The sequence below is a fragment of the Babylonia areolata genome, chromosome 10 (assembly GCF_041734735.1).
Source record: "Babylonia areolata isolate BAREFJ2019XMU chromosome 10, ASM4173473v1, whole genome shotgun sequence".
NCBI lineage: Eukaryota > Metazoa > Mollusca > Gastropoda > Neogastropoda > Buccinidae > Babylonia > Babylonia areolata.
Genome location: NC_134885.1, coordinates 23,853,092 through 23,865,591, shown reverse-complemented (window position 1 = coordinate 23,865,591; position 12,500 = coordinate 23,853,092). Strand labels below are relative to the sequence as shown.

Here is a 12,500-nt window from a genome sequence, read left to right as displayed (position 1 = left end):
TCAGCTTCTCTGGAGGTCCTCATCACAGGACGTAAAGTTGTTGGGCTGCAACAACCAGAGCCGGTTTTGCTATGTTGGCACTGCCAACAATGGATACAAGACTTCAGCAAAGGGAAGAAGCCAGCCCCTTGAAGATGTGTGTCAGTGTAAAATGCTGTGTCATGTCAGAGGCCTCGTCGTGTCATTGCTGTATCATGACAGAGGCCTTGTGGTTGCATTGCTGCGTCATGTTAGAGGCTTTGTGGCGTCATTGCTGTATCACGTCAGAGGCCTCGTCGTGTCATTGCTGTATCACGTCAGAGGCCTTGTGGTTTCATTGTTACATCATGTCAGAGGCTTTTTGTTGTCATTGCTGTCTCTGTATCATGCCAGAGGCCTCGACGTGTCATTGTTGTGTCACGTGAGGCCTCGTCGTGTCATTGCTGTATCATGTCAGAGGCCTCGTCGTGTCATTGCTGTATCATGCCAGAGGCCTTGTGCTGTCATTGCTGTCAGAGACCTCTTCATGTCATTGCTACGTCATGTCAGAGGCTTCGTCGTGTCATTGGTACGTCATTACAATCAGAGGATGTGTTGTGTCAAACTGTGTCATGTCAGAGGCATTGCGGTGTCATTGCTCTATCATGTCAGAGGCCCCGTTGTTTCATTGTAATGTCAGAGGCGCCGTGGTGTCATAACGACCAGAGGCCTGGTTGTGTCATTACTATCAGATGCTGTGTGGTAGCCATGCTAAATGATGAGGGAGGCTAAGTGGTGCTCCCACGCCGTTCGAGGCACGAGGCAGTCAAAACGTCCCATTACGTTCTCCGCAGTCCTCAGTCAGTTTGCTTGCTGGTGTCACCCCATCATCTGTCGACCAGTCTGAGGTCTCTCTCCACAGTTTGCCGCCACTTGGGCCTCCCCCCCGCCCCCCGGACCCACCTCCCTCTCTCTCTCTCTCTCTCTCTCTCTCCCTCCCTCCCTCCCTCCCTCCACATCTGTCTCTCTACTGCCTGTAACTGTCCAGTTGACGTCAGAAGTGGCTGACGTCAAATGTGACGTCAAAGGTGGCTTGTGGGTGACGTCAAAGGCGACGTGTGGCTTTAGGTGGCATACAAACGACTCGTCCTCAGAAAGAAAAGATCTGAGCACATCACTCCTATTTTGCAACATCTCCATTGGCTCCCTGTCTCACACAGAATAAAGTATAATCATAACTCTATGTTATAAATGTATTCACAAATCTGCCCCTTCCTATCTTTGTGGTTGCCTTCACCTCTACATTCCATCTCGCTCTCAACGATCGGCTTCGGATCCACTCTGTTTACACATACCCAGATTCAAACACTCCACAGTTGGACGCCGTTCTTTCTCTGTCTCTGAACCTTGTATTAGGAATGAACTTCCTCTGCCGCTTCGTAAGGTCTCCGCACTCAGCTCTTTCAAGTCTGGCCTTAAAACCCACCTCTTCACAAGATAGCCTCCCTCCCCGACCTCTTCCTTGTCTTCAGTTTTCGAGTTATGCATGCGCGTGAATGACTGGCGTGAAAGCACTTAGATTTGTCCCTGCACAAGATTCAGCGCTATATAAATACCATTATTATTATTATTTTTTTATTATTATTATTATAAAAGACGGTATGTGTGGTTGTGGGTGACTTTAGATGGGATGTGTGGTTGTTGATGACGTCAAAGGTGATGTTTGGTTGTGGGTGACGTCAAAAGGGCTGTGTGGTTGTGGGTGATGTCAAAGGGACTGTGTGGTTGTGGGTGACGCCAAAGGGGATGTGTGGTTTGTGGGTGACGTCAGAACGGATGTGTGGTTGTGGGTGACGTCAAAGTGATGTGTGGTTGTGGGTGACGTAAAAGTCGGAGTGTGTATGGTTGTGGATGACGTTAAAGGCGGTGTGTGTGTGGATGTGGGTTAGGTCAAAGGCGGTATGTGTGTGGATGTGGGTGACGTCAAAGATGGTGTGTGTGGATGTGGGTGACGTCAAAGATGGTGTGTGTGTGTGTGGCTGTGGGTGACGTCAAGGTGGTGTGTGTGCGTGGCTGTGGGTGACTTCAAAGGCGGTGTGTGTGTGTGTGTGTGTGTGTGTGGGTGACGTCAAACGTAGTTTGTCTGGATGTGGATGACGTCAAAGGCGGTGTGTGTGTGTATGTGTGTGTGTGTGTGTGTGTGTGTGACTGGATGACACCAAAGGCGGTGTGTGTGTGTGGCTGTGAATGACGTCAAAGGCGGAAAGTAGCTGTTGATGACGTCAAAGACGGTTTTGTGTGTGTGTGTGTGTGTGTGTGGCTGTGGATAACGCCATAGGCGGTTGTGTGTGGCTGTGAATGACGTCAAAGGCGGAAAGTAGCTGTTGATGACGTTAGAGATGGTGTGTGTGTGTGTGTGTGGCTGTGGATGACGCCATAGGCTGTGCATTTGGTTGTGAATGACGTCAAAAGCGGTGTGTGCGGTCGTGTGTGACGCGTGTAATGTGTGGCTTGCAGTGTCTGACGGGCGGTGACCGCTACGTGGCGACGTGTGACCGGGACGAGAAGATCCGCGTCAGTCACTTCCCCAACGGCTACAACATCCACGCATTCTGCCTGGGACACACACAGTGAGTGACCGAGACAACACACCACCACTGACTCCCTCTTGTCATGTCTTACCACTAACCTATCCGTCTGTCTTTCTCCCCGTGTCTGGTTTGTGTGTGTGTTGTGTGTGTGTGTGTTTAAGGAAGAAGAAGGCGAAGATGATACAACTTTTTTTTTTTTTTTCGTTTTTCATAACGACGAATACTGTTTCCGATATGCTGTTTAACAGTATACTTTTTTTTTTTAATCCAACAGGTGACAGAAATGACTGCGTGTCAGTGTGTGAGGGTATGAGCTGGATCAACCGTTTTCTATGAATTCGTGAAATACGCACACTGATTCATGTTCTTAAAGCACCGATTTTCTCACGTGTTGCGTAGTTTCATTAAAGATTAAAAGTCCCACATCCTTTTAAGGTCATCTGGGTAGTGAATGCATGTTCACTGTCTCCAGGGCTCGGTATAGGAAGGCAGGACCCAGTATCCCTCTGCCATTTTTAACCTTCCCCAGCCGAAGTCAAGTATCCATTCACACCATGTGGGTGTTATAAAAAAAAAAATCAGAGTGAAGTGCATTCCTCAAGAAACAGAGTACAACACCATGCCGAAACGGAGGCCCTGAACCCTGGTCACTGGTGAACACTGGATCAAAAGAAGTCCAGCTCCTAAACCTGTTCCGCCACGGAGTGGTTCCACTGTTTAACCTTTTAATTGTAAAGTAGATTTAGACGTTTACCCCAGTCACGTGAATTCATACAGACAGCTCTCAGCGATGCATTCAGCAGAGAGCGGTTCTGGTTTTGTATTGATGAACCTGAATGTGCGGAAGAGCTGTCGTCTTCAGAAAGGGTTTTCAGTCTCGATACACATGAGAACTACGTGTCATGCTGGCGACTTTGTGGCAAATGTGTGACACCCTTTTGGCCTTCTTCTTCTTCTTCTTCTTCTTCTTCTTCTTCTCTTTCCCTCCATCCCTCCCTCTCTCTCCTTCTCTTTTCACGAAATCCAAATCAATATCACACTCATTCCAGTACCAGAAACGTAAAGCAGGGAGATATATATGAAATCAAGTAATCGCAAGTACGATAGACTGAACAAAACAAAACATCAGGGAATAGGAATTGATTTCTTGCTGCTGAGTTTCATCACATTGTTTTGTGGTTTAAAGCAGAATGACACAGCGCAGCAGGCAGTTTTGCTTGCAAAACAGTCCGCGGCTACAAAGCCTTGGAAGTGCTTCAGCATTTGAAACAGTCCATTAACATTTTCTCTACACGAGCACTTCGGCTTTTAGAAGACTGTGCTCATCACAGCAGAAAAGAAAGCACAAAAAATGTACTCGTTTGTGAGCAGTCGTATGCATTGCCTACACTGCACACATGACGTTCTTAGCCAGTTGAGGTAAGACAGTTGTAGTACCAAAAATATTCTTCTGACGTTGCATGCTTTTTGACTCACGTGTGTGTGTGTGTGTGTGTGTGTGTGTGTTTCTCCATGGTAAACTTTAGCAAATTCATTTTCTTCTGGAAATACCTGTCTGCCAATACCAAATTTGGATTAAACATAGTAGGGAAAAAAATCTTCACAATCATACCAATAAGATTGTAAGTCTCCCGCACTAAGCCGTATTTCCCGATCATTAACGATTTATATCGTTGAGGCTCGATCCGGAATCCAAAAACACTATATTACCGCTTCCCAGTTGTGTGTTTGGTCAGAATACGGCATGACATCGGTGTGTGTTTTTTTTCCTAGAAAGACAAGAAATAGAAATTCTTGACAGAACACATATAGTGACACTAAGTCCATCATCAACGTGTTTACTGCATGTAAAAAATTTCAAAGTGGATATTGGATTGACTAGAAAGAACATAAAAGAGAAAATGAATCGGCCATGTCATAGTTTCCCAGCGAGTATAACCGGAGATTAGAAAACATTGCACTGGGGGGGGCCGGGGGAGGGGGGGGGAGTTGGTGGTGGGGGGAGCTGCTTTATTTTCTTTTTATATTATCTACATTCAAGCAGATGCAAACGTGCTAAAAACCAAGCAAAAATGAATCTGTTTTCATTGTATACAGCGAATCTTACTACACGTGGGAAATTCCAGGCATAACTTAACTTTCGCTTTACTGCAGCTGAACCGTCAGAACCGACTAGTTTCCTTCGGGTGGGGAAGGAGAGGGTGATTTACCCCCACCCTTCCGCACTGCGTGTGTGCCCCCAAACGGCTTCAGCACTGTTATAGACAGTAAGAAGGGGCCTGCCGCGAGTGGTTTATCTCTCTTTTCTAATCTCCGGTATAACTAAGCCTGTCGAATACGGATCTCTACATATCTAGAGAAAACGGCTAAATTTTGCGGTGTGCTTCAGGCGATGGCAGCGTCTCCTTTACCGCAGACTTAAAATGAATTTCTTAAATTACCCGAGATATACCAACATAACATGATTTAAACAGGGTTATCACTTAGAATACCACAATCGATATATCAGGCTTAATTTTTTTTTCTTTTTTTTTTTCTGTTAACTTCATTGGTAGATGCGCAGTAACGCTGTGCCTAAGACTATTTCTTTCCACCCGAACATGCTTGGTTAGATTCTGCTCCCATGCCTTAAAAATAAACACCCCCCCCCCCCCCCACACACACACACACACACACAAATCTTTATAACAGATACAGAACACGTTTTAACTATGAGGATTCTTTTTTCTTTTCTTTTTTTCTTTTTTTTTTTAGTGTGTATCACAAGTGAGTCTTGAAAGCCTTGTCTCTCTTCTTCTTTTTCTAGGGAGGATATAATGAACTGCGCTTCAGTCATTGTCAGTTCGTTCAACACTTCTACGGCATGACGGACTTCTGTGTCCTAGAAAGCGGTTAGCAGCTTAGCAAACTGCCTTTTTTTTTTCCCCCTCATCAGAACGATAGTTTTTCCTAATTATTTTTTCACCGCTATCTCTCTCAGTAGAGAGTGGCTTAGCTGGCCTAAAATTAATTACCAAACACCGCACAGCATAGAAAAAAAAAACCCAAAAAAACCAGAACCCCCACCCCACCCCACCCCCACCTTCACCCCCGCCCAAAAATGTCAGTTGTTGCAAAAACAAAAAAAAAAAAAAAAAAAAAAAAATGCCTGTGGACTTTTTTTTATGAAGAAACTTAAGAGAGTGAGAGGGTCCGTGTTTCGCGACTTATGGCTGGATTATGGAAGGTCCACATTCCAGACTGAAAACTTTGGCTGCAAGTGAACGAATGAGGCAACCAGATTGAAAGGGAAGGGAGCATTCTCATAATTATTATGTACTTAGCGTATACTGATATAGATATAACCGTGAAGCATTTTTTTTTTCTTTTTGTCTCTATGATTCTGTCTGTATGTCTGTCTGTCTCTCCGTCTGCCTACCTGTCTGTCTGTCTTACTCTGTGTGTGTGTGTGTGTGTGTGTGTGTGTGTGTGTGTGTGTGTGTCTTTCTCTCTGTCTGTCTATGTCTCTGTATCTTCTCTCTTACTCTCTCTCTCTCTCTCTCTCTCTTTGTCTCTCTGTCTCTGTCTCTATCTCTCTTACTTTCTCTCTGTCTCTGTCTCTCTCTCACTCTCTCTTTGTCTCTCTCTGTGTGTAGTTGTGTGTGTGTGTGTGTGTGTGTGCATCTCTGTTTCACCTCTGTCTCTTTCATATTTCAACCCTCCACCCCTACTCTCCACCCTGCCCTTCTTCCCCCGTTCTCCTCTGGAAACCCTCCAAACATTGCTGTGTCCACAGTCTTTTTCTCCCCCACTCGCTCTCTCTCTTTTTTTGCCACGCGCGCTCACTCTATCACTCACTCTCCCTCTGTTGTTTCTCACCTCCTTCCTTTAATAAGCACCCGTTACTCCTCCCCCCCCCCCCACCCCCCACCCTGGACCCCTCCTCCCCCCGCCTCCCCCTGCCCCTTACCAAAGCGAGGGGAAGGTATCACAAGAGTGTTTATTAAATTATGTGTGTTAATCCTGGCTGTATGTAATATTCACTGCAGGGATTACAACCCGTTCTGCCATTATTGATGACGCTCTCAAAGTACTACCAGCTCCTTTGCTGCACCCCCCCCCCCCCCCCCCCCCCCCCCCTTCCCCCCCAGCCACCTCAACCCCAATCTCTCTCTCTCTCTCTCTCTCTCTCTCTCTCTCTCTCTCTCTCTCTCTCTCTCTCTCTCAGTCCTGTGAAATCCTGTATTTATGTGTTTCAGGTTTGTCAGTTGTTTACTGTACGTCGAAGAATTCCGAGTGCTAATCTCAGGATCAGGGGTAAGTCTGTTTGTGCGTCTGTCTCTTAGTCAGTTAGTCGGTCAGCCTGTGTGTCTGTACACTGGTGGGCTGGAATTCCTTGTGCTTGTTCTAAAAAAAACCGACGACACGAGGCGTAGTCAGTGTGTGATTTGAACTTCCTTTTTTTTTTCTTTTTTTTTTCTTCTTTTTTTCTTTTTTTTTTTTTTCTTCTTCCATTGTTATTTTGTTGGACTGTGTTCTTGCGTCATCAGCCTTTTCCAGTTCGTTCTCCCCCCCCCCCCCCCCCCCCCACCCCCCCCCTCCCGTCTCTCTCTCTCTTCTCTCTCTCTCTCTCTGCTCGTAAAGCCACCACCCGTTGCTGTTAGTTTCTGATATTTCACTTTCTTGAACAGTTACTTCCTTTGTATTTCCCGGCTCTTCCCTACTTACTTTCTTCTTCTTCGGTTTTTTGTTTTTTGTTTGTTTGTTGCTTTTTTTTTCTCTCTCTTCTTTTCTTCTTCTTCTTCTTAACCATGTTGTGTGCATACCCATTCTTTACAGCTATTATTTCCTTTAGCTTTCCATCTTGCACTACCAACCCTTTACGGTAGTGTTACTCCCTTTATAATTCTCCACCTTTTACAGCTACCACCCGGTACTGTTACGTCCTTTACCATAGATAGGTTAGTAAATAAATAATAGATAAATGAATAAATAAATAAATCGATTGATAAACTATAGTAATTGAAATTATAAAAATACAGTCGTGTACAATATGATACCTTGTTCCACAGTTTTGGTTGAGGGAAAACAGGATGCTCCAAGTCCAAACCAACGGAGGGACCTGAGTGGTTTTCACCAGTCAGGAAAATGTTGGCATTATTCACGCACAAAGTGGAATTCCGGAAAAAAACAGTAAAATATGATATATATATATATATATATATATATATATATATATATATATGTGTGTGTGTGTGTGTGTGTGTGTGTGTGTGTGTGGATAGATAGATAGATAGAAAGGAAAAAGAGACATTCAGCGTAATAGGGTTGCTTCATTCAGTCGTCCACAGTCTTTATATGGACAATGGATGCGCAAACGACGAGAGTGAAATCTGTCACAAATATTTTTGAAAATGTCTGTTTGGTTTCTTTCTTTCTTCCTTCCTTCCTTCCTTCCTTTCTATGAATCATGCGTAAATTACATGTCCTGCCACCCATCTGTTCAGTGAACAGTTAAAGGTTAGAGGCACCCATAGCCTTTTTCGGTCGCAGGAGCAGAGAATTCACGTTCACTGTGTCCAGGGCTCGGCGTTGGAAGGCGGGGGCCCAGTCCTCTCCTTCCGCCGTGTTAACCTTCCCCAAATCGTAGTCAGGTAACCCTTTTACACTTGGTTTGGGGTGAGGAAAATCGGGGTAAAGTATCTTCCCCAAGGAGGACACCACACCTTGCCGAAACGGGGCCCCGAACCCCGATCACTGGTGAACGCTGGACCAGAAGTCCAACGACGTCTAACCGAGCCTGCCACCGCGGCTCCACCGTGAAGGGTGCGCCGCTGAAAACAAGACGGGATCGTGGTTTTTTTTTTTTGTTTTTTTGTTTATTTGTTTGTTTGTTGTTTTCCCATCGCTTTCCCGTTCTTTCGGTGCCGTACTAATTTTTCGCAGTTCTCTCCCCTCCCCCCCCCCCGCCCCCCCGACCCTCCTACCCCACGGCACCGCCCTCCCAGGTCCCTACCCCCCCGCCCCCCCGCCCCCGCCCCCCAGCCCCATCCTTCGCTCAGTTCCCTTAATACCGGACCTCCCCTTCCCATCACCCCAGTTCTCCTCACCCCCCAGTGACAGAAGAAGAAGAAGGACGGCGTCAAGGATCTTGGAGCAGGGCACGGTTGGTATCTGGTCCATTCTGCTGTCAGGAGCCGTATCGCCGCATGCATCGTCATGATGGCGCATCACCACGCTTTGGGCAGCATCAACATTGCTATCATCATTATGCTATCCGCGGAAACTTGTCTCCAGGCTGCGAAAACGACATGACGCGATTAAAAAAAAAAAAAAAGGGCAGCAACCACGATACAGCTGCTGTGTGATAAAAGCGGCATGATGGAGGAGAGAGAAGTGAAGGGGGTGGGGTGGGGGGAGAGGGGGGGTTTGGGGGGACGTGGGGGGGGTGGGGGAGAACGGTTGGAAGAAAACGAGACCACAGCTGATAATAGCCACAGCTCCTCCTGATCCGGCCAACGATGAGGCCATGATGGATGAGATAGAAATAAGATACGGGATTTATTCCATAATTATTATTATTATTATATCAGGCGTCGTCGTGGGTGGCCGACTCGGTTAGGCGTTGCTGGACTTGTGATCCGGTGTGTTCACCAGTGATCAGGGTTCGAGGCCCCCCGTTTCAGCATGGTGTTTGTGTCCCTTGGGGATAAGGCACTGCACTCCGGTTCCCCCCCACACACACACACCCCTCCTCCACGCAGGTTGTGAATGGTTGAGTGATTCATGTCGGGGAAGTTTGAAACGGCGGAAGGAGAGGACTGGGCCCCACCTTCCTATGCCGAGCACAGGACACAGCGGAAGTGAATTCACCGCCCCGATAGCCGTGAAAGGCTATGGGACCTTTAACCTTTGACCTTTAATCTTTTTATACACATAAAAATATAAATCATTAAAATAAGTTTCGTTTATTTATTTATTTATAGTCTGTTCATCGAAGATGATGATATTAGACTGAAAATAAGATAATAAGAATAACAGCCAGTTCATCAAGAGAATAAATAGCATTCGAACCAAAATGGAAAAAAAAAAAAAAATGTAGCCGTGTACCGAGTGGTTACTGAAGGGGGTACGGCACAAAAGACTTAACTAAATATGATTAATTGAAGGATAGACAAGATCCCACGCACAGGCCAGGAACATATAGAGGCCAGTCACAAATGGGGTTTTCTGTTGGTTTATTTACAATATTCTAAAAGAAGAAGACTAAGAAGAAGAAATAATGAGAAGAAGACAACTAGGAGAAGAACTAAGAAGAAGAAGACTAGAAGAGAACTAGTCTAAGAGAAGACAGTGCCTGGAATGACACAAACAAATGTCATAAGCACAACATGTCGACACAAGTGAATAGTAAAGCACATGTATACATGGAAAGACTATCACTCGGGTTTGGGATACGCAACAACATAATGCATATGTGTGAAGACCAAACGCTGACATCAAATGACATTTCTAATACATTTAAATAGCTCAGTTAAAGTGATTGAAACAATTAATCCAACACTATCTTGTAATCACAACAGCAGAATACTACACACCTCTTAGAGTACTGAGCACACTATAGCAGTACAATTGATATCAGCATGCAAAATAATACATGAATAATAAACAAGATAATAGAATCAGTGGCTTTGATATTATACTGGCAAACTGATAGACCAGATAGTAAGTGAAGCACCATCATGGTTTAACCATTAAGTGGTGAATGAACTTTACGCACTCACTAGAACATTCTGGAACAAACTACTAGTGTCCAGAGACGTCACTGACTGTGACGTTAAGAATCAAATGGAACACCGCTACGAGCATATGACGACATGGCAATTTTCTAGATCAATCATAGCCGATCTGTGACTAACTTGTCAAAGCAATAACTGAACAAAGAATTAACTGAACAAAGCAATAACTGAACATACTCATATAAACACAAGTACTGTGTCAAATAATACAATTTACAAATCAACACATTCTACACACTAGTACTTACAGCGATACGTAGCGAGGTGTCAGCTGTTGTGGGGACACACACGACACACTGCCCGCGACACAGCAAGAGAGAGAGAGCAGGCTCTGGTCAGATGACTGACCAGGTATGAAATGACCACTCATCATTCACTGTGCCAATTTATGCAAGTTTAGCGGACCGCAAAGTGCGTCACGTGTGCTTGCAAGCAGATCGTCACTAATCACGGAGAATCCGATGACAATTGTGTTTGTTTAAAGGTGTTCAGTGATAGATTTCTAAATGATTCCTGAACCGATTTACGTCGGATAAGTTGCAAAAGAAAGAGCTCAACGCCTACTTTATAATGAGTGTAAAATGAAGTGTTGATTATTTAAGATGAATTTATAATCTTAATTTAAGTCACCTGAACAGGGTCAGTTTTAACGAGCTCGTCGCTGAAAATTACAAACTGCGTTAAATCAGTTTCACGTAGGCGAACATAAATGGAATAGATTTAAAGATGGAATTAAGACGATTCTGCCAGTATATAATACTAGTAGTTTACTGATCTGACAAAAGAGCTATTAATTAAATACTGTGGAACAGAAACACAAGTTTCTTCTCAGCCAATGACGTATCGCGACGCGACACTGGTCGAGCAGTGAGCAGGTGGTCTGGCCAGGACAAAATGATGTAAGCAGAGTTACGTCACATATTCTGTGCAAGGGTTAGAAGTGAAAACGTCGTCTGCTCTGGCTTGTGCGTGAATAGTGTTGGAGCAAGCATAGCGCGCTTGGTCACAAAAAAAAATCACTTACTCACATGATCCATAGCGGGGAAGGGGTTTGGGGAAAAGGAGGGTGTAAGAGAGGCAGGGAAAGATGAACGTTGCACAATCACCATCACAGTACATCAAAATCAAAGAAGGGGTCGGGATTAGCAGCAAGGGTGGGGAGGGGACATGTGGGAGTGCGAGGGGTGGAAGGGGGGGGGGGGGCAGTGCCGCAGAAATGGCATTGACGATGGGGCATGGAAGAATAAATTACACACACACACACGCACACGAAACACTCACACACACACATACCCCAAACAAGGCACTCACATGCACATTCATATACAGGCACTCACGCGCGCATTCACACACTCACCACATTGGCGTGTTAGGAGAAGGGAAAAAAAAAAACCCAACTAACTCTCCTCTTGTCTTTTGTCTTTTTGTTGTCTGTTTTGTTTCAATGGTCGCGCGAAGCAGAGCAACATTCACGGATTATGCCGTTAAATGCTGGGATTATTTGTTTCACGAAAAACTAATTAAAAAGAAACAAAACAACAACAACAAAACAACACCAAAATACAACAACAGCAAAAACCAACAAAAGCAAACAAAAACCTGACCGTAACGAGTTTAGAATAAACCCCCCTACTGAAGATTATGAGATGCTTTCCCGTGATGTATGGGAATGAATGAATGAATGAATTAGAAAATCGATTTGAAAAAAAAAAAAAAAAAAAAAAAAAAAAAAAAACAGAAAAGGAAGTACTGGAGGACATTGGGGTTTTGTCGATACTGGATGTGAGATACATGAGACAAAGGGGTAGAAGAAAAGAGCGCACGTTGCCAACGTAAGAGCAAGAAAGCGTACCACGTTCACTGCCCGAAGACCCCCACACACCCCCCATCCTCCACACACACACACACACACACACACACACACACACATTCCCATCCCTCAACCCCATCTTTGCCTCAGTTTTTCTCTCGTTCCAACTCACAGAAAAGACATGGGCCGGAAGGAAGGGGTGAGGGGGGGTGAGGATGGGTCGAGGGGTAGGGGGGGTTATGTCAGGGTTATGAGTGGGTTTTTTTTTTCCTTTTTTTTTTTTGTTTTTTTTTTTGTCGATAATGTTTGTTGTTGTTAAAAACAATGGCGATTTATCCTCAGCAAACCGGTTTCTCGGAGAGG

At 45.0% G+C, this 12,500-nt stretch overlaps 1 protein-coding gene across 1 annotated transcript in view; it reads left to right on the top strand.

Moving 5' to 3' along the window:
• LOC143286511 (uncharacterized) overlaps nucleotides 1-12,500 on the top strand; it is a 200,523-nt gene that overhangs the window by 150,907 nt on the left and 37,116 nt on the right. Inside the window, exons 6-7 of the mRNA XM_076594093.1 lie at nucleotides 2,476-2,588; nucleotides 6,788-6,845. Of these exons, the coding sequence (XP_076450208.1) occupies nucleotides 2,476-2,588; nucleotides 6,788-6,845 (171 nt within the window). The remainder of the gene's footprint in view (nucleotides 1-2,475; nucleotides 2,589-6,787; nucleotides 6,846-12,500) is intronic.